The following is a 27447-nucleotide window of genomic DNA, read 5'->3' on the forward strand; positions in this document are numbered from 1 at the left end:
TTTACTGAGGCCTACATTAGTAATTATGAGCATTTTATGTACAGATGTGGCGATCAAGAGAGTACCAAATTTCCTCAGTTTCCAGTAAATTTCTTCCATGCTTGATGTGCAGTTGTTGCACCATCTTTCACCACCCACTGATAACCTCCTTGTAATGTACAGTGTAATGTTAGCATTTTCACACGTAAGGAGAATTAAGTGCACCTAGGCTAAAGTGTTCACACAAACTGTCATAAGTTGTATGGTAATTAAAATAATAAGAAAAGGAAACTGAAATCTCGCTGAGAATCAAACCCGGGCTGCCGGCGTTCGAGACAGTGACGCTGTCACTCCGCCACGACACTTGTACGTTTGAAGCTGAAATAAAGGCACGTCTAGTGAAAGGCACAGTACTTATAAATGTATTTTCGAGATGTTTACTGAGGCCTACATAAGTAATTATGAGCATTTTATGTACAGATGTGGCAATCAAGCGAGTACCAAATTTCCTCAGTTTCCAGTAAATTTCTTTTGTGCTTGACGTGCAGTTGTAGCACCATCATTCACCACCCACTGATAAACCCCTTGTAATGTACAGTGTAATGTTCGCATTTTCACACGTAAGGAGAATTAAGTGCACCTCATAAGTGCACCTCGGCAAAAGTGTTCGCACAAACCGTCAGTCATAAGTTGTATGGTAATTAAAATAATAAGAAAAGGAAACTGAGGTCTCGCTGGGAATCAAACCCGGGCTGCCGGCGTTCGAGACGGAGACGCTGTCACTCCGCCACGGCACTTGGACGTTTGAAGCTGAAATAAAGGCACGTCTAGTGAAAGGCACAGTTCTTATAAATGTATTTTCGAGATGTTTACTGAGGCCTACATGAGTAATTATGAGCATTTTATGTGCAGATGTGGCAATCAAGCGAGTACCAAATTTCCTCCGTTTCCAGTAAATTTCTTCCGTGCTTGACGTGCAGTTGTAGCACCATCATTCACCACCCACTGATAGCCCCCTTGTAATGTACAGTGTAATGTTAGCATTTTCACACGTAAGGAGAATTAAGTGCACCTCATAATTTTTGGTCCTTTGTGTCAAATTTCACAGCAGGGCGGTGTTTTGTTGCAGCACAAGTGAATTTTAAAATTTTCTATTTTGTGGCCAGAATCAACGCGATTTCTATGAGCAACGTTATGTTTCTGACATTACTGGATGCATGGGTGTCGATATTTGCTCTGCGTTTGCTGAAGGACAAAATTTCGAGCTTGCTTTTGGTCGTTTGATGCAAGTAATGACCGAAGCTGTCATGCGCTGTTTCTAGTTTAGCCAGTCAACTCTCACACGTAGATATCTCAACAGTATCCATGATGCCTTAGGTTGGTCTGTCAGGATGACAACGTTTGGTTGGAATCCAGTTTTGGTTTCCTGGTTTTTGCTTTTTTAACATACTCTACCTTGGCTTTTGTAATGACTTCTTTTTTTTTTTTTTACTGGAGAGAGGGTACTCTAAGGAAAATTGAATTGATTGCAGCTCAAAATGTTAAAAAAAACCCGCGGAGTTGCCATTTAAAGGGGCACTGAGGGCATATTGAAGTTCGCCTGTATCGATAGATTACTATGTTGTAATGGCAAAGAAGGCGTTTGTACAAACTTGAAAATGACCTGGACATGCTGAAGTCGGCGGGTGATTTGTCAAAGTAGGCTGCGGTGTGTCGGATCCCAAATGTTAGACTGTCCAACCATTTACTTCAAGATAGGAGTCATAGAGTCCTTTTTCATGTGTGTAATCTGCTGCAGTGCCTCGGTGGTTATGATGCTCAGCTGCTGACCCTGAGGATGTGGGTGTGATCCCGGCCGTAGCATCCCTGGCAGTAGCATTTCGATAGAGGTGAAATGCTAGAGATCCGTGTACTGCATGATGTCGGTGCACATTTAAGAACTCCAGGTGGTCGACCATAAACAGACCAAACCTGTCCTTTTGGTGTAGACTTCATGAGTTTGAATCGTATGGGGGGGAATATTTTTAAATGCAATCTTGGCCATAAATGCGTCGTTTACTGCTGGACAGACATTGACCTAACCAAAAAGAGGCATGGAATCAATTCTTACCGAGTACGAAATTCAATAGCGTTTTCCTCGGTGTCCCTTTGACCTCCCAGGGGACAAGCCAGGCTCGTCATAAGCAGAGTGTCATTTGTGGCTCTTGACGAGCCTAGCCTGTCACGCGTTTCCTGGCACTCTGTGTCCAGTTGTGGACGAATGGCTCTTGTTGAGAGCGTTTATTGGTTTACCAGCATATGGCAGCATGGGTATTAAATAACCATTCTGGTGCAATTTTTGGAAGGTAAAAAATGTCCGTTAGTGGTTGAAAGGACTATAGACCGAAATTTTGCTTCCTTGTTTTCTTCTTTGAAATGACGCATTAGACACTGCGGTATACGTGGATCTCCCGTGATTTGCGCATGTGACCACTAAATAATTTATGATTGAATTTTTTTTTATGCTGTTTTGGTTTCATCAACCGAATGATGGCCATGGTGTGTAGTTTGTCTTAAGGCCACGTGAGGCATGAAAAAAAAACTGCAATATAATCTCTGATAGGTAATTTGATATCATTCCAACTTGAGAGGCAAGGTGGTTTATGTGTTGCAGTGAATGAAAACTACATGACTGCATTTATATTGTTGTTGTTTTTTTGTGCCTCATGCAACCTAAAGGTCAACTGCATGTCACAGCTATCGCTCAGTTGATGAAATCGAAACAGCATGAGGGAGGAAAACCAATGATAAATTATTTACTGGCTATAGAAGGATACCTCATGGTGGTCCATGTATTCTAATGTCTAACGCATTAATTGAAATCAGGTGTCTATTCCTTTAAGAGGCATTGTGTGAGCTGGTGTGCCTCACTGTGGAGGGTGGGGTTGCTGTTGTGCAGGGTGCCAGTCGCGGTTTGCGGCCAAGTCTAGCCTGTACATCCACCTGAAAAAGCATGGGCCGGCGGGTGAACAGCAGCAGCAACGACTGGTGTACGGTTGCCCCATGGGAAGCTGCACGAGCCGCTTCCACAGCAGACTAGCGCTGCGGGAGCACATTGGGCACTCGCATGCCGTTGTCGTCCTTGGTGAGTGTTCTCGGAGGTCTTCCTCATTGCATCTGCTCAGTTGCTCCCCAGGGATTCACAGAGAATTTGAATAGTCAGGAAAACTTCGGCAACTTGTAGGCATGTGCAAATAGTGGTTGTTTGGTTTGAAGCGGGTATTTCGAACGCCTCTGGCATGCAAAAAAGGGTTGAACGGCACAATAAGCACTTTCAAAATGCACTTTTCAAGCCCACTAGGCCATTATGTGAAAAAAAAAAAAGAGGCAATGCATTGAACCTTTTCCACACTCATTTAAACCGTGTCAGCAAATATGGCCATCGGAAATTGGAGGAGCCGACCTACATGCAGTGCCAATGTATCTGTCGGATGTGAGACCTGTATATGAGGTACCTCCAACTGCTGCTCTAAACTAGGGTTGTGTTGTTGCATAGCTGTTGCTTTTAAGCGGTGATTCTATTAACATCTGGTGGGCTTACACACTTAGATTTGTACTGTGCGCCTTGTACCACCCCGCATCAGGCGTTGGAAAGGGGCACCCATCTTCATGTGTCTCGTGCTAGCTGCTCTTCGTGCTCACACTGTTGCATTTGTTCAGTGAATTGCACATGGAGAAGAGCGGCTGCAGCAGATGCAGTGAGCTCAGACTCGTTCTGAGGAAGTCAAGGGAGCCGTTGTCTTCCATTTAGAGTGATTTAGCATAGCGTGATCCGTTTCCGCAGGGAGCCACTGCACATGCACAGATCGCCCTGAGGATGCCACAATGTGCCAGGCGCCAGCCAGCTGTCTGCATACCTGCCCCATGGGGACCATTCAGTGTGTGCGCACTGGCAGTGCGCGGAAGCGGATTACGCTATGCTAAATCTTTACTGATGCACGCCGCCATGCCGGTGAAAGCATGTGCACTCCATGGGTAGCGCAGCTGTAGACACCTGGCAGCTACAGGTGTGCATGGTTGTTGCTTTTGTCGCAAGCATGTGCAGACCAGCCCCGGCACACAAGCTGGAACGTAAGCACTCGGTGCGGAGTCGGTGCTTCGGTAGCGTGTGCGGCACGGTGCCATCCCAAAAGAGGTACGCTGAACTGAAACTCACAACAAGAGTTCCAGAAACATTATTCACTCGAGATGAATACTTTAAAATTTCGAATACCAAACATTCGGATCGAATCGAATATCGAATACGTTATTTATTATTTGACCGAATATTGGAAATTATCTAATATTCGCACTGTTACGTTTCGCCTACAACGCGCGGTATAGCCGGCGCGGATGCAAGGGACGCCGGGGCTTCGTTCAAAGTGGCGGTCATTTTGGCCCGTTCTGCGCTGCCGCAACGCCTCCCGCCAAGCGCGTCCAGGCAGGTTTCAATGCCATGTGTCTTCGTGTGTGCGTGTGTGTGTGTGTGCACGTTGGTGCCCACGCTTGTCAAAGCGCGGCAGCCGGGGAGAGGAGCTCTCCAACTGGGAGGCGAGGAGGTCTGACCGGCGCCGGCCCGGCGGACGCGTCATGTCACGTCTCAACGTGTCCGTGCGTCGCCGTCTCGTGCGCCTCATCCCGAGCCGTTCCTTCTTGCCCTCGACTCCGAGGGTATAAAGGCAGCTGCCCCGGACTCCAAAGAGAGGCTTCGATTTCTTCCGTCGAGTAACGTGGTCGCCCGTTCCTCCACTTCGGTCGACCTGACCGGCTGCTCTTTTGCGATGCTAAAATAAACAAGTTGTTCTGTTGGCAGTCGACTCATCCTTTGCCAGGACCTACGGATGTTTCCAGCTGTGTCCCAGGCCGCCAGGCCAACGCTACCCTTGGGGCTTGCGACCCATTTGCAACAGCACATGAATAGGAATTGGTGCTGCTGTCAAGGAAGATTAGCTGGAATTTTATTTAAGGGCGGATGTGGGGATCAGATCGCAAAAATCGCGAAAAAAAATTGATTTTTTTTTAAAGTACACATTTTGGTATCTACAACTCTCTTTCTATGTTGTACTGAAATATTTCACCCAAAAATAAGCTCTAAGCGGTTGAAACAAATATATTTGTGAGCATCAACACATAGACAGTATGTGCTAGTTTAGAACTTTCAGGATTGTTTTCTCGAAAGTTTGTTTTGAGCTTATCACGTTGCTCGTGGAAAGCATAATACGGCAATGGGAGCACGGCTTTTAATCCTGTTTGCCTTACGTCAAAACAGTCTCAGATTTACCGTTTAGGCTCCCCATTTTTTATTACACATTAGTTGGAGCATGATACATTCTAAACATAAAGAGAATGTGCATACTATGTAGTTTAGAAAAAGAGCAGAGAAATTTAAAAATTAACAGAATCTTCATATAGACCTTACTTCTTGTTAACTATTAAAAACATTGACAAAACCCATAACCCATTTTGCTGTCACGCTAGGCTTTCCACAAGCAAGCAACATGTGACCAACATATAAACAATGGTGAAATAAAAACTACTGAAGACATCATTGTGAAACTTAGTAGCTATCTGTTTGATGCTATTTCAAGCCAGTCTGCTAAATTTCATCATGAAGTTAAAAAAATAAAAAAGTTTCCTCCGATCACCTTATCCCCCCTTAAAAGGGAACGAAATCCACGATAATGTGGGCTCGAGCAACAAAGAGGGCGCGCTTCGTACAGCTCATACACGAGGATCATCAGCGACTACTAGCCTTTTGTTGTGTCACTGTGCTGTCCAGTGGAGTGTTCCAGCAAAGCGGCAAAAAGTGCTGTGGCACTTCGAATTTCGTATCTACTCGAAAGCGGACACTTCCCCAGCATCTTCAGTGATGGTGATGATGGTCATCACCAGTCTGACTACACCCACTGCAGGGCAAAGGCCTCTCCCATGTCTCTCCAATTAACCCTGTCTTTTGCCAGCTGCGCCCACCCTATGCCTGCAAACTTCCTAATCTCATCCGCTCACCGAACGCTCTGCTGCCCCCTGCTATGCTTGCCTTCTCTTGGAATCCACTCCGTTAGCCTTAAGGGCCAGCGGCTATCTTGCTTTCGCATTACATGCCCTGCTCAAGCCTGTTTCTGCCTCTTGATTTTGGCTAGGATGTCATTAACACGTGTTTGTTCCCTCACCCACTCCGACCTCTTCCTGTCCCTTAACATTACACCTATCGTTTTTCCTTTCCATGGCTCGCTGCGTTGTCCTTAAGTTGAATCCTTTTCGTTAGCCTCCACATTTCTGCCCGGTAGGTGAGTGTTGGTAAGATACAGGCTGCTGTACACTTTCCTCTTGAGGGATACTCGTAAACTGCCTTTCATGATCTGAGAGAACCTGCCATATGCGCTCCACCCTATTCTTATCCTTCTAGTTATTTCCCTCTCATGATCCGGATCAATGATGAGACTGTGCAATCAAGCGAGCAAGCTTCGTATGGCTCGCACACGAGCTCGTCGACGGCCACTGGCCTCCCCTTGTTTTCTCGTGCTTCCCAATAGATAGCTTCGGTATAGGAGCAGAAAAAGTTGCCACGCTTCCGATTTCCAAAGTGGGGCAGCTGTGAAAGAGGGGAATATTTTGTATATTGCTGATTATAAGTTGGCCCCCTAACTCGCGACCCCCTCATGCAAAAAAAAAAGTTTGACTCTGAATATAAGTTTACACTGCCTCACCCTGCAGCCCTAGCTTGCCAGTAAGTTTTTCATAAGACTTAATCACGCAAAAGAAACGTTTATTTGCCCAAGAGACATCTCTTATGACTCGTTGCCGCTTGTGAAAAGAACGCAGTTGCAGTCATTGCCATCTTGTGAGCCACTGCTGCTGCTGGCAGTCAGAAAGAGGTGCCGAGATGCCGCATGTGGAAAATGCTGCACAGACCATGTATGGTAGTCCGTACGAGGCATCATTGGCCCATTGCGCCACTTTGCTCAAAGAAGCGCAGTTTAGCCGCTCTCGGTGTCTTCAGGTTTTCCTGTTGGAGCCATTCATTGTAGAGCACACGAATGCGGTCTTTAAACGGCTTGTTCAGCTTGGCTGAAAAACAGATGTCAATCCGCCCGCAGTGATCACCAGGGCCCGTTATTCCGAGTTTCTGTCATAATGGAAACTTATTTTCGGCTTTACCTGATAGTTCGAAACACCAGAAGCGCATGTCAGTTTGTTTTTGTCTGTTAGTGGCTGCAGGATGTCACTGCATTGCAGTTGCTGCAGCGAAACGTCCAGCGGATCTGTTGCTCTTTGCCGAGAAATGGAGCAGAGCAGAAGAAAAATTCAGCCATATTTTTAGTTGTGCATCAGATTCCACAGTCAAGCGGTAATCAAAAGCTGCTTCATCCATCCAGTGCACTTTAATAAATAAAAACAAAAGTTCAGATATTATTTCCTGCACCGTAAAGACTGGAGGTGTACTTAAAAATGAAAATACTGTCTGAAACTACATGTGGCTTTGCAGTGAGTGATGGTAACTGCTGCAGCTACCAATTGCCGATAAATAAAAGACAACTAGCTTGTTCGCACAACACAGTACTTAACATTTATCTGTGGGGGGAAATGAGCAGAGAGGAAAATTTGAGCTGTGCACTTACTTGCTCCCTTGCTGAACCACCAAGGCGCCGTGACGACTTGCCGTCTGCAACATCGCTAAACGTAAGTTGCTGGTGCGACCAGACCGTTCTGCAGATATGGCAGTTTAAGGGGGGAGCCGGGTATTGTAGACGAAAAAAATCACGAAAAAAAGCGATTTTTCAATTTCACTATTTTTGGATTCCTTATGTTTTCCTGCATCTATTACCAAAAATACAGCCCCCAATGACGTGTTATAACTGAAATATTGGCTATAATATAGCTCGAATGACGAGGATCGCGCGCATGCAATGCGCCAAATCCGCCCGTTTTGTAGCGTCCGCGATTTCAAAACCCTGCGGCGGATCGCGGCCATCTTGGTCTCATTCGAAGGAGCATCCTTTCGGCTTGCTTTCCCACCAAGCAAAGGCATCCCAGACTACCCAGCAAACTAAACACAAAGCAAAAAAAGAAAAGCAGCATAGAGCTGCTTCGTTGGTCCCTGCGTGGCGCGAATTCAAACGGCGGCATCTGATTGGTCGGTGGCTGTTTCCGGCTGCTCCATGCGGAAACACAGACGGCGCCATTTTGACAAGGCCTGCGTAGTCGCGATGCCTCCAAAGTTCCACACCGTGCACAAATTTGGCAAAAAAATGTAAGAAACGTGCCGAAAAGCGTCGCAAAGTGCCTCTGTCTTCAGCGGCAACCACCGTGGACTCTTCGCAAACGTCGGAGCGTACAGCAACAGCGGAACGCAGTTCGGCAAGTGCGGTGGCCTCGGACCCGCTGTGAACGCCTGAACGCGGTCCAGCGAGTGCAGCGGCCGCCTCGACAGTTCCCGAAGTGGATGTTTCGGCTAGTTTCAGCTTGCAGCCAGAACGCACAAGAGTGAACACGCACTTCTTGTCAAGCGAAGAGTGCGAAGTTCTGACGCAGCGAGCAGCGGAGAGAAAGCGGCTGAGTTGGCATCGGTTTCAGCGACGACGCGGAAAACAGAACTTCTCGCAATGATGCCTAGTGCGCCGGGCGTTTCGGCGACGCCGTTCAAGATTCTTGACCTCGATTCAGTGAACAGTTTACTGCATTTTACTGCGTGCCGGATGTGTCGCGGGACCTTGAAAATCACGAAGGACAATGTTGAGTATGGACTAGCAAAGCTAAGAATGATATGCATCAACTGCGGTGAAATTGGTGCCCAATGGAGCTCGCCTCGGGTCGCAGGGCAGTTGGAGGCAAATTGCAAGCCTTTCAAAATAAATTTGCTCGCGACGTGGGCTGTTCAAAGCACCGGACTGGCACAAGCAGCTCTAAACGACCTTTTCACAAATCTCGGGAGTGTCACCTAGAGGCCTTCATAAAAAGACCTATCAGGACTACCTGAAACAGAAACTGAACCCGGCATCAACACGAGCGTGCAGCAAGAGCCTGGATGAGTGTGCCAAGAGAGTGAAGGACCTCTACAAAGAACTGAACTTTTGATATCCAGGGAACATTACTGTAAGCTTCGATGGAACCTGGCACACATGAGGGCACTCGTCTCACATTGGAGTTGCCGCAGTCATCAAACTTTTTTCTGATATGCTGGATTATGTTGTTTTGTCCAATTTCTGCCTGAGATGTGAATGTGCACCACCCGCAAGGGCACCTTGAGTCTCAAGGTGATGGTGCTTGGCGCAACCACGGACCCTAGCTCCCGTACCGAAGCTGTCATCCGCACCGTTGCGATAGGTTTTAAGGTGAAGGGTAGAAACCATGAACGGTGGCGGTCGGGGCCATGGTCAAGCTCCGGCCTAAGGGCTCCCCGTCTGTTTACCAGGTGGGGGGCTCCGGGACCTTCCTGTGAATAAGACGGTGAACCACAGGCGACTTTTAGGAACCGTCATTATATACATAGCGCATGAGTAATTCTTCCTTTAAAAAACCTGATCGGTCCCTGAAAAGGAACCGCACCGATGAAAGCACTGCCAGAACTCAACCCAACTCCCAACATTTTCCTCGCTTTTTGATTGTCCACTCGCTTGTAGACAATGAACCAATTGCTGCCATATCTGTTTTTCTCATTGCTAGGACTCTGGACAAAATGATAGGCAAAAACTACAATGCAAAAAAACTCACATCCGGTGACCTTCTTGTCGAAGTGTCACAGAAAGACCACTCGGACACTCTACATAAGCAAAAACAGTTTGCTCACCTCTTGGTAACCATCTCTCCCCACCGCAGCCTGAACACTGTACAAGGTGTTATATCCGAACGCGACCTAATCCGTGAAACAGACTCGGACCTCCTTGAAGGCTTCCGAGATCAAGGTGTCATTGCCCTTCGTCGCATCACCATAAGGCGTAACGACGAAGAGGTGGTAACACCCCACATCTTGTTAACTTTTTGAACGTACCCGTCTACCAGATGCTGTCAAAGCAGAATTCATCCACTGCAAAGTCCGCCCATACATTCCAAACCCGAGAAGATGTTTTAATTGTCAAAAGTACGGACATGGATGAAAAACGTGCCGGGGAAAACTCACATGTGCGAAGTGCGGTGCCCGTGAGCACCCAACAGAAAACTGCAGTGCCGCTCAAGTAGAGTGTCCAAATTGCCACGGGCCACATGCCGCGTACTCGCGGACATGTGAGACATTTCAAAACGAGAAAAAAATCATCCAACTGAAAGTAACTGAAAATATCACATTCCCTGAAGCCCGGAAGAAGCTCTCGCTTCTCTCCGGAAGATCCTACGCTGACGCAGCGCGCCGGGGGGCCGGGCGGCGTCTAGTCACGGTGGGCACGCAATACAGCATCGCTGATGCAGGCCCACTTCGGCCCCTCACCAAGCAGCCTCAGGCTGCACTAAACTTTGATGTTCCAGAGGTCAACTTCTCGCAGACCTCTGGAAAAACACAGACAAGTGAGAGGGAGTCTTTCCCTCTTGAAAAATCCACGTCTGCCTCCACGTCTGCTTCCGCATCTCTAGCGGAAGCAATGGAGGTGGCACCGGGATCCTCAGTGCCGGAGGCAATGAGGGAGTCCCCCAAAAAGAGGCGGAACTCTCTGGACCGCCTCAAAACAAAAAGACATATTCCAGTGAAGCCGCCTGTAAAGGTGGCGACATCTAAATAACACCCCAATAGCCTTCGCTTTCTCGCTAAGAAATATGGCTGTCGAGAGCATTATTTACTGGAACTGCAAAGGTCTTCTTAAGAACCTGGATGACATATATGAAATACTCGCGCAATATCATCCAAACATACTTTGCCTTCAAGAAACACACTTAAACCCAGCACATGTAAACTTTCTAAAAAATATGTAGTATACAGGAAGGACAGGCAAGGCAGTGCCCACTCATCAGGTGGCGTCGCTATAGTGGCTCAGAATTCAATTCCTTCCCAATGTCTTCCACTTGCTACTAATTTAGAGGTAGTGGCAATACGAGCCCTAACTTTCGGCAGAGTAATAACCATATGCTCTTTATATATCCCACCAGATCATCGCCTGTCAATTGATGAACTCGAAAAACTCATTGACAAGCTACCCGAGCCGTTCGTGTTGGTTGGAGACTTCAACGCACACCACCCATTATGGGGAGGTAATAGAACCGATTCTCGAGGCAGGCTAATTGAAAAATTCCTGTTATCATCTGGCTCATGTTTATTCATTAGAAAAGAACCAACACATTTTAATGCAACACACAGCTCATATACGGCGATAGACCTTGCTATTGGCTCGCCATTGCTCTTGGCAGCTACTGAGTGGGCTGTTATTAATAACCTCTATGGAAGTGACCACTTCCCCATTTCTTTAAAATACATGGGAAATATAAATCCGAGGGTAGATAATCCTATAAGGTTTAAAGAACAGGTTGCTGACTGGAAGCTGTTCCGGGAACTCTCAACACTGCCCTGTTCATCAATAACGAACATAGGCATAGATGAGTCCCAATCCTTGGTCACATTGCATATTATAGATGCTGCACAGAAATCCATTCCACACACATCAGGAAAAATACGCAACAAACGAAAGCCATGGTGGAATGCACAGTGCAAGAAAGCTCGTCATGAGCAAAATAATGCATGGTCAAAATTCCGCCGTTATCCTACGGCTGACAACTTAGTCAACTTCAAGCGAGCTAAAGCAAATGGCAGGCGTACTCGGCATATATCCAAACGGGAAAGCTGGCAATCATTTCTCTCTTCTGTAAATTCTTACACAGATACACATAAAGTGTACAGTAGACTAAAAGCACTTAAAGGGCATAGTTCACATCCAATTCCTCTTGTTAGCACTGCTGGTGATACATTGGAGCACCAAGCAGATACACTAGGCAAACATTTTGAATACACTTTTAGCTCAGCACATTATACAGATTCCTTCTTGAGATACAAGCTAGCTGAGGAGCGCAAACCTATTCACAATAATAAAAGGCCATCAGTAGAAGGATACAGTAGCCCATTCACTTTACAAGAGTTGAAAGTGGCCTTAGGCACTTGTGGAAACTCAACAGCAGCAGGTCCTGACAGGGTTACATATGGAATGCTTAGGCACCTGCATGAACAAACCCTTGAAACTATCCTGTGCCTTTTTAATAAGATATGGGCTGCTGGACACCTTCCAAAAGCCTGGAAAGAAGCAATTATTATTCCGGTATTAAAGCAAGGCAAAGGAGCCACACTTGCGGCCAGTTATCGGCCAATTGCCCTAACCAGCTGTTTATGTAAGCTCTTTGAAAAAATGGTAAATCGTCGCCTTGTGCATTTTCTTGAAATCAATGGCCTTCTTGACCAGCACCAAGCTGGATTTAGAGCTAACCGATCAACCACTGACCAGCTCGTTGCCTTCGAGTCCTACGTAAGGGATGCCTTTGTGCATAAGCAGCACTGTTTATCTGTTTTCTTTGATTTAGAGAAAGCTTACGATACCACATGGCGTTATGGTATCATCCGTGACCTGTTCACCTTTGGGATCTCGGGAAATATGCTGTACACCATTCAAAGTTATCTGTCTGAACGAACATTCAAGGTCCGTGTAGGGAATTCGATATCCAAGCAGTTTATACAAGAGAATGGTGTCCCTCAAGGCGGCGTTCTCAGCTGCACTCTTTTTATAGTGAAAATGAATTCATTAAAGAGCGTCCTGTCTAGATCTATATCCTACTCCGTTTATGTCGACGATGTACAAATAAGTTACAAGTCATGTAATTTGTCCATCTGTGAGCGGCAAATACAACTAGGAGTAAACAAAGTAGCAAAGTGGGCAGACCAAAATGGATTTAAACTCAATTCATCAAAGACTGTAAGCATACTCTTCACAAAAAAACGTGGTATTAGGCCTGAACCCGACATCACACTTAATGGGCAGAGTATTGCTGTCCAAAGAGAGCACAAATTTCTTGGTGTCATAGTCGACGAAAAACTTACATTCATCAAACACATTAAACACCTTAGACTTAAATGCATTAAATCAATGAACCTTTTAAAAATTCTGTCCCACCAGTCCTGGGGTACAGATCGAGACTGTCTGCTGAATCTTCTGAATAGTGTAATTCTGTCACGTATAGACTACGGCTCAGTAGTGTACGAGTCAGCACGAAAAAGCACCTTAAAAATGCTCGACGCTGTGTACCACCTGAATCTGTGGTTGGCTACTGGTGCTTTCCGTACAAGCCCAATTGCCAGCTTGTACGTTGAGGCGGACCGATGGTCACTTGAACGACGACGGAAATACACAACTATAATGTATGCTACTAAGACATTATCTCATGCTGACCATCCATGCAACGCGCTGTTGCGAAACCCAACCAGTACACTGCTGTTTGCAAACTGACCGTCTGAAACTCCACCTTTACCCATTAGAGTCGCCACACTTGTCCAAGACATGAACATACCAGTTAGTAACTTCTACTAAAGACACAATTGCTCCCTGGCAGGTGTATCCAGTTGACTGCGACACATCGTTTCGTGAGGTTGGTAAGAATGGGCCACCAATTGCCATAAAACAGCATTTCTTATCCCTACAAGCAAAATATCAGTGCACAGAGTTTTACACTGATGCCTCAAAGACATCCTCAGTTTCATGTGCAGTTTACAATAGTCAGTTTTCTGAAACAAAAACCATGAATAGACACACAAGCATATTTACTGCAGAATGCCATGGTATTCTGTTGGCTGTTAGATACATCCTGGAAAAGAAAATCCCAAGCTCTGTTATATACTGAGATTCTTTAAGTGTGATTATAGCCTTGTCTTCTGGAAAACCCTGTAAAAACCCTGTAATGAATTCCCTCTTGAAATGCTTTAAGTCTGCATGCACATTTAACCTCAAAATTACAGTATGCTGGGTACCAGGTCACTGTGGAATAAACGGAAATGAAGAAGCTGATAGGCTTGCAGCATCAGGTGCCGAACTGAGTAGTATAGATATAAAAGAACTCCCGTACCAGGACCTCAGGCTATATATTAGGACTGCACTTCGCAAAGAGTGGCAACAGGATTGGGATGAGGAAACAGACAACAAACTGCACACAATAAAACCATGGATTGGGAGGTATGCCACAGAAAAACAAAATAGATTCAAAGAAGTTGCTCTCTGCGGACTGAGGATAGGACATACATTCACCACACACTCACATCTTCTACAGGATACTCCGGCACCGCAATGTACGAGATGTGGAGCCCACATCTCGGTTGTCCACACATTAATCACATGCCCCAGACTGGATACACAAAGACGACATCACTTCCCTGAACTGTACACATTTAAACTACCAATGCACCCTTCATTATTTTTAGGTGATCACCGCATGTTCTCATTGGATAGGGTTTTTAAATTTTTAACTGATGTAGATTTTTTACGAGGGATTTCATACTCAAAGTAATCTCAGCACCTCCTCATTGCTGAGGAGAGTGCTGAGCTTACCCATAACTGCCAGAAGACGCCTCGCCCTCCTTGCTCATTCAAGGACTATGGTTGAGGCTATCTGGCTTCGTCTTTCATATATAACTCCTCTTAAAACAAGTTTTAAGCGCTACATCACTTTAAGTCATTCCACCAGATATTTAAACACCCTCTTCCAACTATAACCATGCACATACTCAGTACTCTTAGGCCCTATACGCCTGGTTTTAACTTTACCATCTGCACACATTTTAGCCCGAGTCGACCATAAACCTTGTGTTTGGCGCTCTTTGGTCCCAGTTGCCCTTGCGCCATTAAAAACCTAGCATCATCATCATCATGAATGTGCACCAGGAACTGACTGCCAGGAGTATCCTCAATGGAAGGAAAAACATGAGTGCCAGAAAAACACAACAAGCAAGGCAGGCCAAATGGAGGCTGAGGCAGTGCTCATTCTGTTTCAAAGGTCGCTTTCTCGCCACAGCCTGAGGTACACCACAATGCTGTCCGATGCTAGCAGCAGGTCGTACCTCGCTGTACAAGAGGCCCAAGTGTATGGGTTCATTTCAGTTGAAAAAGAGGACTGTGTAAATCACGTCCAAAAACGAATGGGCACAGCACTTAGAAACCTCGTTTCAAAAAAGTCCAATGAGCGTATCGGTGGCAAGGGTCGGCTTACCATTCGGTTTGCATGAAGTGAACAATTTCTGCAACGAACTGCTGCTCGTTAGGTCTAGAAATTCCGAACCGACCAACGATATAAAGACAGACCAAATTTATTGTCAGTTCCATTTGTTATAGGCAAGATAACACGGAGCGAAAGCCTCGTACCCAATTTATAGCCAGTTGAGGTGCCAAAAAACAGTAACGCCAACAAGCTCACTCCGAAGCGCGAGGATCCACTTCAGAGCACGCTGCCATGTTGGCTGTCATCTCATTGTGCTCATTGGGGTGCTTGAGCATTTGCTATGGAGGGTACGCTATGTGCGTGACGTCACCGTCTGGTTTCTTCGATAGTTTTGGCTGCATTCGAGCTGCCACATCCTCTTCTGGTGTTTCAACCAATCAGGTGTGGCCGATTATGACAGAAACTCGGAATGTGTGCCCGGGTCACATCCAGCACCTGCTGCTGCATTTTTTGCGTATTTTGGTGATATGTCTGTGGAAGGAGTCCAGGATGAGTATGTTGCGGGGCTTTAGCAGTGCACTCGGATGCCTTCACCACACGAGATGAAACCCTTCGAGGACAGTTCCGTCATTAAAAAAAAACCCTTTTCATTAACCGGCATGATAACTTTAAGCGGAAAGTTTACCTTGGTCAGCATCTTTTTCGTCTTGGACAAAAGAAAAGGTGGTAGCTTGTGCCCATCTGCAGTGCAGCACAACATGACCATGAAAGGGTTGTGTGTGTTTTCCATTGTCAGCAGGTTTGCCCGGCACTCCCCTCTCCTGGACACTGCTCTCTAACTGGGTGTGTCGAACTAGACCAGAGTGTGGTCGGTGTCACTCGTGTAGAGCTGTTTCTCTTTGTATGCCTCAGACAACCGAATGTATGCATACGGTCATGCGTCACCTGAGGCTCGGGCTGTTCCATTTCATGAAATTTGTCACCCATTTCTTCGACACCTTAAACTCAGTAAGCAGGATGCACATTTCCTCTGCGACAGTCAGTGCGTTTGCATCAATGTCATTGTAGCAAACACTCGGGCTCCTGCTTCTTTGTTCATGAACCCAATTTTGGACCGCCTCCTCAGCAGCACGGTATCGCTCGGACTTCGGCCCCCGAAAAGGATGGCATGTAGTGGCACAATGTAAAGATCTTGGTTCGTTGTTTTCTTCATTCTCTTATGCTCTTTTTCTGACACAGCAAACTTCCCGTCCTGTGGCGACGGTGTTTTCCTATTCGGAGTAGAGAATTGCTTGTCTTGAAAGCTACACTATATTGTTGCCGAGGTTACAGTGGCATCTTGGCATCTGTCAGGCAGAGACACAGACCACACATACTACTGTTAGAGTCGAACCCCACAGTAACGAAACTGCCGGGTAAGGAAAACTTCTTCGTTCTCGCAAATAAGCACACCCATTACTTTCCAGAACAAAAATTTAGCGAAAAAAGTCGTTTATTTTGTTCTGCTTCAGACTGCTGTGCAGGAGCTTCACGACTTAAGCTTCGTAGCTTGATAAGCTATGCATAGCTTCGTCGTCGTCGTGGTCGACGAGGAAAGTCCGGGTAAGATCAAAAGTGTCAAGCACATCACGTGAGCTTACTCGCCTTCCTCGTGCTTGGTTTTCGCCATCGTCGTCGTCACTCTCCTCGTTTCCTTTGCGCACCCTGTTGATAATACCGTCGTCACTGAATTCCTCGTGCACGATCAAGTCGGCGTCCGCACAGAAAAAGTCATCCAGTTCAACAGCGTCTGGCACCATTGCACCCACACTTTGAAGCGTGTCCCATGCTTCGGTTAGTGGCTGCAGACTGCGCTGCTTGCAGGAATACTCGCTTCCGGTTCTGACCAGTCGCGAAACCAGCATGCCTGAAGCAGTTCTGGACAAGGGTGGCCAAAGTAGCAATCTATGCCCCGGCAGGCATCTCCAGCACCTTGATAAGATCAATTTCCATCGGTCGCTTCATTTCGATGTTTATCAGCATCCGCCGGATCAGTCTTCCCTGGTACGCAGACTTGACACTCTTAATAACCTCTTTGTCAAGAGGTTGAATAACGGATGTGCAGTTCGGAGGAAAAAAAAATCAAGTGGGCGCTTATCAAGGCAACGTCTTCGATGTAGTGGGCACTGCAGTTATCCAAAAAGAGGCGGAAGGATCGGCCCTGCTTCCACATATCCACATCAAAGGCTGGCTCCAGCTGGGCGCTCGTCATCCAGGCTTTCTGGTTAGCAGTGTACTTGACCAGAAGCCTTCGGTTACCTTTAAAGCACTATGGCATCTTGCTGAGGCCGATCACAAGGAGGGGACGCTTGTCGGATCCGTCATGTTTAGCACAAAAGAATGGTCACCTGTGTTTTGCTCAGCTTGCCGCCATGGCATTTTTGTCCTTTCAGGTCGAGCGTTTTCGTTGGCAACATTTCATAGAAAAAGCGAATTTCATCCACATTATAAATTTCGGAGTGCTCGCATTTGTCCATTATGCTTTCTTAACTTTCCTGCATCCAGTACGATGCTGCGTCAGCGTCGACGCTCGCAGACTCCCCCGGCAACACCTTGGCAATGATGCAGTGCCGTGCTTTAAATTGGCTTAGCCATCCGGTGCTCGCCTTAAAGTTGTTGTGCCCCAGCATGCACGGGAAGTCAATCGCCTCCTTCTGCAAAAGGCTTCCAGACTAAGGCATCTTGTTCGTTCTCTTGTTGAGGAACCAATGGAATACGGCTTTGTCGATGTCTTAGTAGACCGGCATTGCCACCGTCTTGTTCTGCACGTGTGTGCCATTTTTAAGTGCGGCCATGATGCTGTTCTTGGATTTCAGATTTGTAGAAAGTGAGCCGCACGGGATACTGAATTCCTCCGCAATGTTCGACTTCTTTCTGCCTTTTGCAGCTTCGGCGATGATTGCAAACTTTTCCTGCAGCGTCAAAAACTTGCGCTTTTTAACAGGAGGCGGTATATTTCCGAGAGGCCAAGAAAAACACTGGACACAAGCAAGTCATGGGCGAATTCGGCGTGCCCAAGGCGGACGGTGAGATAGTGTGGCCGGCTTGCACGAGGCGTGGTAGCGAAAAGAAATAGAAGGGTTCGTTGTTCTGCCTAGATGCTTCCCCCGTTGGCCAACGGTGTCGCCATGTGCGTGTAGTTGCCAACAGATGGGCTAGCAAAAAGCCGCTTTCAGTGAACAAAAAAAAAAAAAATCTTGTTGCTATCATCATCATAACCGAACCGACAGAAAGTAAACAGCAGTGGCCGTGCCGGTGGTTGTTGGCAGAAATGAACGGCTTTGACTTGTCGGATGAGTGTGCTGCTGCAGTTCTGCCACTTCTCTGTTCCCAACTGGCTGATGTGCTGAAAAAATGTTGCAGATCACTGCCTCAAACTTTCGTTTATGTGGGACTGCTTTTTTAAAAACTCTTTGCTGTTGAGAGGGGGGCAAATGCATTGAACTCTATGGAAGTTCACTGGGGTCGCCAAAATTTTTTGTTAGCGCGAGAATTTCGTTCTTGAGGGCTTTCGTTATTGAGGGGTTCAAATGTAGTGAATTAGTGACTGTCACCTCGGCAAAGTAGCATGCAAAAATGCGCGAAAACACTTCTGCGTGCATGTGGCTGGTCACACAATTTACCATATTTACTCGCATATTTTGTGCACCCCTAATTTATTGCTCAGGTTTATATTAAAAAAAAAAACCCTATTTTATGCTCCCTGCTGTGCCAGAGCACCAGAATGAACGCAGTGCCCGCAAGGCAGGATTGGGAATGTTGGCGCGGCCGTGTCGCTGTGTACTTCCAGTAACCTAGGCGCTGGAATCTGAAACTGTTTGCTGCTAATCAGCCGGCCAGCATACAACGGTGCAGTTTTATCGTCTGTTATCTCTGTTGGTCTCTGACTGCTTGCTTTGCATGTCTATTGCTTCGAGTTGCTCTTTCCTGTTCGAATTGCTATGTATTCAAATTCTTATTTTTTAAGCAGACTTTTGCACCGTATCTGACTACTGTTATGTAATATGCGGGGTGTGATATTGTTTTGTGATGGTAAGCCGACGAAAACAGGACGACATGACGGATGGTGTTTTATATATTTTTTTATTATTCCTCAAAGGTCCACAAGGGACATCACATAGGGCATGATGACATGATTTAATGGCTGCGGGCCTACTGTGAGTGCTCCTGCCTGCATCACTGCCCGTTTCTGTTTTCGAGTCCATGGCAATATTATCCATGGCTCAGTTAACTAATTTTGACCCCGCACATAGTTTGACTTATGAGTCCGTGTATTGGTCGACTCTGATTATAAGTCGACCCCCCCATTTCTGGAAGGTGTAAATTAAAAAAAAAAATGTTCACTTATAATTGGCCATATACAGTAGCTTCACACCTTGCCACAATCGGCCGATGCTGGCATCGCTACGAAGTATTTTTATGTATTTTTATTTATTTTTGTCTGTTGCATGCCTACATCACCACAGCGAGGGGAGAAAGCATAAAGAGGAATTTAAAATGGAGCACATAAACGAAAGTGCCAGGTTACACAAAAAGGTATCGCCGTTAATAATAGAATGAACTTTGGGCGGCAGACTATTCCATTCGCGGGCCGTCAGTAGAAAAAAATTACAACGAAACGGATTACTGTGAAAAAAATTATTTCATTTTTTGTTTATGGTTCCTTTGTGAAATATGGGAAGGATGTCTCATGTATTTTTCACGGTCCATGTCTGTGTGTATAATAAATGATATGGAAAAGATTAAGGCAAAGGTTTTCCCAGTGGTCTTTTCTGGCCTGATACAGCAGACAGGGCTCACTGGCAAGTGAGTGTTGGCACATTTATTCTTCCGTGTGCTGTTGGCATTGGTCATGGACTGCGAGGGAAGTGATGGGATGAATGGTGGGCGCAGCAGAGGACGATGCGCAGCAGGGCATCGGAGGAGCAGGGGAGGAGGCCAGCCCCGAGGTGGTGCCGCCGCGGCTGGTGAAAGAGAACCAGAGTGGCTCGGCACGCACAGACTTCGCCAGCCACCATCGCAAGCGGAGCTGCAGTCTCCTGCCAGGTGGGTGACTACCTTCTGCTGTCAGATACAACCCAAACCGAAATGTGCTTCAGAGGAGGCACTAATCTATTGTCATGACATTGCAGTCAGTCTTGAGGGTTAGGGGGGACGCAGGTTTTGAAATGGTAAAAAGGGGAAAATGTCTTTTTTTAATTGGGTTTACCCGTTAGTCGTGGCATTAAAGACTAGCATTGGGGTGAATTTTTGGCTCGCTACGTGCAGAGTTGGAGGCTGCGGCATGTGAATGGCACGGAAACTGTTCTTTACAAGTATATATGCATTGCGTGATGCATAGCAGAAAAATACTGTTGCACGTTTTTGAGCTGAGCGATCTTTGTTTACTGAACTATACCATCTTCACTGCAGCATACTTGTCTAGAAGATGCGCAGTCATATCTACCTTGTGCAAATGTATGGTGATGCTTATCAAGCATTTCGTCGATGAGGCTGTAAGCGTAGCAGTGGTTTACTGCTCAAACTTTGGAAGTAATTTCAATGGAACAACAAATAAGAGGCACATCTTGATACACCAGGTAGATAAAAAGTTAAATATAAGCAAGAAATCACAGATCACGGGAGGCAGTTCTATATAAATACCGTATTTACGCGCATAATTTGTGCACTTTTTATTCAGAAATTAGGGCTCTAAGAAGCGGGTGCGCAAATTAAGTGGGGATTTCGCGAGCGCGACTTAAAAAACTCCACAAAGGTCATAACGCGCAATATAGGTATAGTGTATGTTGCTACGTATACGTCAGCACTCGGACCTGCACCCTACGCTGGCCGGCCCCCGAAAAAAAGTTCACTCTGAATGAAAGGCTGTGCACCCCCCCCCCCCCACCCCCCCCCCCCCCCCCCCCCCTCCCTGCGGGATGGCATGAAGATGCACGAAGCTTAATAAGATGCTAAAACAGCGTCATCGTTTGCGGCCCAGCCAATTGTTCGGTAGTTCCGGATTCCGTAAGTTTGCTTTCGCAACTTTGTCCGGGAAAGCAACCGCGAATCAATAAATCAAGTATCACACCTGTGGGAAGCCTGCTAGATTCCCGCCGTGGCGTCTGCGCGGCAACCCGCGTCGCTCCCTTTCCCTTTCTCCCGCCTCGGGCGGCGGAGAGACGGCTGGTGGCTAATTGCTGTCATTCGGCCGCAGCTCCGCCCCCGGCTTCCCAAGGGCCTTTGCCATTGGTGACTTTTGGCGGGAATTCGGGACCCGTTTGGGGTGGTTGCGCGGCGCGCGACCGTCCGAGCGGGGCCCAGAGAGAGAGACCCCTCCGAGACAGCGTAAGGTGCGTACGTTACTGTTCGTCCGGGCCGGCCTCGGCCGTTTGGACCAGTTCATACTCGAGCTCGCCTGCGTGGGTCCTCGATCCACCGCTGCTCGAGCCTGTCCAGGGGTCCAACGACCTCTGACAGGCGCACCTTGTGTTGACTGCCCACTCTCTCGCAAATGGCCCAACGGCCGACACGAGAGAGATCACAGCACTGCCGCGGGGACAATCTCCTGCAGCGGCGTGCTAGCGGCGCGCATTTCTCTTGTTGCCCCGAGCGCGCACCGGAGCCTTGCTCTGAGCGCGCCCCGGGACGGGGTGACTGTTGAGTGTGTGTATGTACCGCTGGAGGACGGCGTCAATAAACGTCTCCTTTGTGAACTTGGAGGCCTGTTGCTTGCGGCGAGCCGCTCTCCTCTCTGCAGAGGTTGAACGCCGCCGCAGCGGTGCCCCAGGGTGCGTGTGGTGACGGCTGATCGGGGCCCTTGGCTCGCGCGAAGCTCAAACCCGCGGTGGGTAGTGGCCTGTGCCTACTGAGAAACCCACAACTGGCGCCCAACGTGCTAAGTCACTGGCTCTTAGCCTTTGATAGCACATTTGCCGAGCAGGTCGCCTTGACGATCACGCTTGCGCACCATGTCTGCCACCCCCATCGGGGCACTCGGCAGCTACGTGTCGGCTCCCTTAGGGGTTGTAGCGTCCTTTGATCCGTTGGCGGCTGTTTCTTCAAATAGTCAAACACCGTTGTTGGCCGCGGCCCCCATTGGGGCATACGGCGGTACAACCCCCAACGTCGATCACGCAGCACCCATTGAAGCTGTATCGGGAGCACTCTGCGGTGCACCCGTCAATCACATGCCTCCGCTGTGCGTGCTTTGCACCCAGTGCGAAAGCGTTGCGTGCGACGCTGCCGCAACCGGCCGTCCTGCACAGCAGCAGTCGTGCCCCGCGAGCAGTCAATTCTGCTCTGGGAACGGTGAGGCGCTGGCCCGGCTCCCTGTGGAAACCGCGCCACTCATCGAACTGGGCGCCTTGCCTCCTGCATTCGTGCAGCCCGCCCAAGCCTACTCTGAGGCCGGGGCGCAGTCGCTGCTAAGAAGTGCTGCCCAGATGATTCAGTCGCTGTCAGGGGCGGTTGAGACGCTTTTGGCCGCGCCGAAGGTGTCTCACCCCGCGGTCAAGTTGCCCATGCCAACATACCGCGGGTATGGTGACCTCCTCAGTGCCCGGGATTTCCTTGAGTCCCTCACCCATTACCAGAGAGCTATGGGTCTCACTGATCAGGTTGTGCTTGCACACATCATCCCCGCAGCACTGACTGACACCGCAGCTAGGTGGCATCGGCTTTCCGGCCACCGGGCAGCGACTCTCGAGGAGTTCCGTGCAGCATTCTTGCGCGAATTCCTGCCCGCTGACTATGAGCGTAGGATGCGGCGAGAGTTGGAGCTCCGTACACAGGCTCCGGATGAGTCACTCCTGGAGTACGTACGTGCGATGGAGGACCTTTTCTCAATCGCCGAGCCCAGAGCCTCGAACGAGGAACGTGTGGAAAGGACGATCAGGCAGGCACATCCGGTTTTTTTCGGCATACCTGCGCAGAGGCCGGTTCCGAGATTTTGAGGAGCTGGCCGCCGAGGCAGAGCGCATTCAAGGCGACATTCTCGCCGCGCGCGCCTATCGTCCGCCATCGCCGGCAAGCGAGGCCCTCGAGCAACGCTGTGCATGGAGAGGGGCCATGCCCCTACCCAACCGGCGACCACCTGCACACGCTGCCTCTGCAGCCGTTAGCGGGCAAAACGAAGTATGGGAGTTGAGCGAACAAGCTCTCGATCCCTACTCCTACAGGAGACGGACAGCCTGCGCTGCACCGTTTTCTAGACCGCCAGCCGAGGGACGCCAAGCGCCCCAACGCACAGCGGAGGGGGAAACCCGAATCAGCCGGCCATTTGGCCGTGCAACGGGCGGAACCAGGCAGGGAGAGGCGCCATTGTTCCGCGACCAAGCTCGCGGCGGTGTGCGCTGCTTCCGCTGTCAAGAGACGGGGCACTTGGCGAGAGAATGCCCCGTAACCAGGCCTCCTTTGAGGCAGGGAAAAGGCGGCGCGGGTCGGTCGTAAAGGGACGACCGGCCCAATCCTTGCTAATGCGCACGCGCCGTTTATTCCGGTCACCATTGCTGGCCGCGAATTTTTGGAGTTACTGGATACGGGAGCCACTGCCTCCTTGTTCGGTGAAGAGGTGTTGTCCCACTTGCAAAAGCACTCGGTGCGCTTGCGGGACTGCCGTACGACATTCAACCTTGCGAAAGGCGTAGCCCATTCGGCTGGCGCCGCGAGGCTGACTGTCAGGTGGGGAGAGCGGACGAGACGCACGCGTTTCATCCACCTCCCAGGGCTCAGTGTGCCCGTGATTCTCGGAAGGGACTTTCTCCTGAAAACCGGGATCATGGTGGACATTGCGAATGGCGGCTATCGCGACGGACCATTTTCCCAGCTGAAGCCGTTCATCTGCCCACCGGTGTCAATAACTGCCTGCGCAGTGAAGGCGTTCGGAGAGTGCCACGCTCAGCGACCAGGGCCAAGCCCTTGTGTCGAGCGTTCCGTCGTTCACGCTCCGCTTTGGGACCAAGCGGCGCGGCACGACCAGGCACCACATCTGCTGGCCGCCTTTGCGGTAACGTTGGATGACACTCAGAAGGCTCGTTTGACAGCACTGTTGTGTCAGCACGATGAGCTCTTCACGGATCAACCTGGCTGTACTAATTTAGTGAGCCACAAGATCCACACCAGAGATGCGCTTCCTTTGAAGTGCAACCCCAGACCCGTCAGCCTTGCGAAAAGGCAGGTGATCGATGGGTTGCTGGATGAGATACTGTCGGCGGACATTATCCGTCGCTCGTCCAGCGCTTGGGCGTCTCCGGTTGTGTTGGTGCCTAAGAAAGATGGCAGCCACCGGTTGTGTGTGGATTATTGCCGTGTGAATGAGCTGACTCGAAAGGATGCCTATCCACTCCCGACGATCAGCTCAATCGTAGGAAACCTGGGCAGTGCGTGGTACTTTTCCACGCTAGATGCCTCCAAAGGTTACCTACAGGTCCAGATGGCGGACGCTGACCGGTCTAAGACCGCGTTCACGTGCCACAGAGGGCTGTTTGAGTTCACTCGCATGCCCTTCGGTCTCTGCAATGGTCCTGCGACTTTTCAGAGGCTCATGGACCGCGTCCTATTGGAAGCTAGATGGTCTCATGCCATGTGCTACCTGGACGATATCGTGATTTATTCACGAACCTTCGATGAGCACTTAGGCCACATTGCCGACGTGCTCGCGAGGGTACGGGCTGCTGGGATGACTTTGAATCCTGCGAAAGCCCAAATAGCGCGGACCCGAGTTCAGTTGCTAGGGTTCACGCTGGGCGAGGGCTCCATTGAGCCCGATGCGGACAAACTCCGAGCCATACTCGAGTTTCCCGTGCCCAAGGACGTACGCGGCCTCCACCGTTTTCTGGGAATGGCCAATTTCTATCAGTCGTTCATCCCGTCCTGTGCCCGCGTGCAGGCACCCTTTACCAAGCTCTTGGGAAAGACTGCCGCGTGGCGATGGGGGCCCGAGCAAGAGCGATCCTTTCGCCTCCTGTCTAGTGCCATTGCCGAGACAGCGCAGCTCAGGCTACCCGACCTGACCAGACAGTTCGTAGTCCAGACTGACGCGAGCGATCTGGGTTTAGGAGCAGTTCTCATACAGGATTTCGATGGCGTCCTGCAGCCGCTGGCCTTTGCCAGCCGCTCCTTGCTGCCCTCGGAGAGGAATTATTCCGTGACCGAGAAAGAGTGCCTCGCCATCGTGTTCGCACTGCGGAAATTCGATGTCTACCTTGACGGGACGCAATTCGTGGTGCAGACAGACCACAGTGCGCTCAGTTGGCTGATGCGGCTCCGCGAGCCTGCGGGTCGGCTGGCACGCTGGGCTCTCCTGATACAGCATTACGACTTTTCGGTGCAGTATCGAAAGGGGAGCACGAACGTGGTAGCTGACGCGCTATCCCGTGCCCCGCTCGCCAGCGGCGCCTTGACGCCAGCAGGCGGAGCGGGCGAAAAAGCGGACGAGCCGCCGGGCGGCAAGGAGGGGGAGCCCGCAAACGGGCTAACCCATTCCGCTAACCAGGCAAGCAGCGCTTCGCAAAGCGGGCGAGAGGCAGAGCTCCGCGTGAGCGCCTCGGAGACGCCGTCGCGAGCGGAAATTTTGGCTGCAAACCTGAAGGGGGACGAGACCAGGCCCCCCTCTGGGGTAAAATCGTTTTCAGCCGGAAAGAGCTGCTGAAAGCCCAGCAAAATGACCCCATGTGTCGCGAGATGAGTGACGGTCTCAGGGAGACGGAGCGCCGGGACGCTACTTGTATTGTAGCGGGCGCAGGGGGTGAAAGCCAGCGTGTGTCGCGGTGAGCCCCGGGGGATTCATATTTGCTTGGCCATGACGGGCTCGTGCTGAAATACATAGCCACCGATGATGAGTCCATTGACCCGTTCAAGGTGGTTATCCCCAAAAGTCTGAGAGGCGCACTGTTGCGATTTTCTCATGACGAACCACTGGCCGGTCACCTGAGTGGCTCCAAAGTTTTTGCAAAACTGAGTCAATCGGTGACATGGCCCGGCATGAAGCGTGACATTTTCCGCTATTGCCGTTCCTGCCATGTCTGTCAAGCGGTGAAGTCAAGGGGCGGCAAGCCGCCCGGAATGATGAAACCAATTGACAGTGTGCGTCCGTGGCAGATGGCCACCTGCGATCTGATGGGGCCTTTCCCCAGGAGTAAGCAGGGGTTCATTCACCTGATGGTAGTAGCTGACCATTTTTCCAAATGGGTCGAGTTGTACCCGCTTCGGAAAGCGTCAGCATGAGCGGTGCTGGATAAACTCCAGGAAGTGTTCTGTCGGTTCGGCTTTCCGGAAAGACTGATCACGGACAATGCGTCCTATTTCACCGCTCGGGTGTTCGGTAACACGTGCAGTTCCCTCAGAATTGAGCACTACACCATTTCACCCTACCATCCCCAGTCGAACTTGACCGAGCGAATCAACCGAACGCTCAAGCCAATGCTGGCGGCCTTTGCCCGGTGTCAAAAGGACTGGGCAGACCATTTGAGCGAATTTGCGTTCGCCATTCGAACAGCTGAGAATCGCTCAACTGGTTTCTCTCCCGCCTTCCTCAATTTCGGGAGGGAGCTGGCGAATCCGATGTCAAACGTCGTGCAGAGCCAGCTCGGGGATGAGCAGACGCGGGCAGACTGCTCTGCTTATGCGTCGACGCTTCGGGACCGGCTTGGTCGGGCTCTCAACAGAGCAAGGCAGAGTTTGGCGGCAGCCAGAGCCCAACAGAAGGCTCAGTATGACCGCAAGCACCGCAGCCTGACTTTTCAGGCGGGCGATCTTGTCCTGAAGCGCAACCACGTTCTTAGTGATGCGAGCAAGGGGTTCTCAGCCTCGCTCACTCCTAAGTGGCTTGGTCCGTACCGAGTGGTCAGAGTCTGGTCGCCGCTCGCGTACCTGTTGGAGGATCCCCTTACGGGGAAAACCAGCCGTGCCCACATCGCAGACCTGAAGGCCTATGCGTCACGGTCTGACGAGTTTGCGTCGGTACCCATTGGTATCACAAGCAAGCGCAAAGGCACAACTGGTGCTGCGGAACGCAACCGTACCGAGCACCGGTACAATCTGAGGCGACGGTCACCGATGTGATTAATGCCGGATGGCGGACTCTTCCGCAACCGAAGGCACGCAGCCTCAGCTAGCTGGCAAGCTTTCTCGTCGGGCCCTACCCCAGGTGAAGCACGGCGGTTTCTTTCTTTTTTGTTTGCCGCATGCTCAGTTCCAGCCTTGTGCAGTTATTTAGTCGTTTGTTTGTTTTAGTCAGTCTTTAACATGTTTTTGTTTCCAGTTTATTCGTTGTTTCTTCTAACGTTCCGAGATCTGTACATATGTAATATACGTTTGCTTTGG

At 49.4% G+C, this 27447-nt stretch overlaps 1 protein-coding gene across 6 annotated transcripts in view; it reads left to right on the forward strand.

Moving 5' to 3' along the window:
• Positions 1–27447, forward strand: part of LOC144094203 (uncharacterized) — a 158611-nt gene that overhangs the window by 91400 nt on the left and 39764 nt on the right. For 2 of the 6 annotated variants that reach the window (XR_013306478.1, XM_077628130.1), the window contains exons 7-8: positions 2918–3103; positions 20038–20190. Coding sequence is in view for 5 of the 6 variants with exons in the window: in XM_077628130.1 (XP_077484256.1) it covers positions 2918–3103; positions 20038–20190 (339 nt within the window). In the remaining variant the exon portion in view is untranslated. Of the gene's footprint in view, positions 1–2917; positions 3104–3802; positions 4140–20037; positions 20191–21340; positions 21614–27447 lie in introns of those variants that run through there. The other 4 variants (XM_077628129.1, XM_077628128.1, XM_077628133.1 and 1 more) reach the window with 4 other exon arrangements.

The sequence above is a fragment of the Amblyomma americanum genome, chromosome 6 (assembly GCF_052857255.1).
Source record: "Amblyomma americanum isolate KBUSLIRL-KWMA chromosome 6, ASM5285725v1, whole genome shotgun sequence".
NCBI classification, from domain to species: Eukaryota; Metazoa; Arthropoda; class Arachnida; order Ixodida; family Ixodidae; genus Amblyomma; species Amblyomma americanum.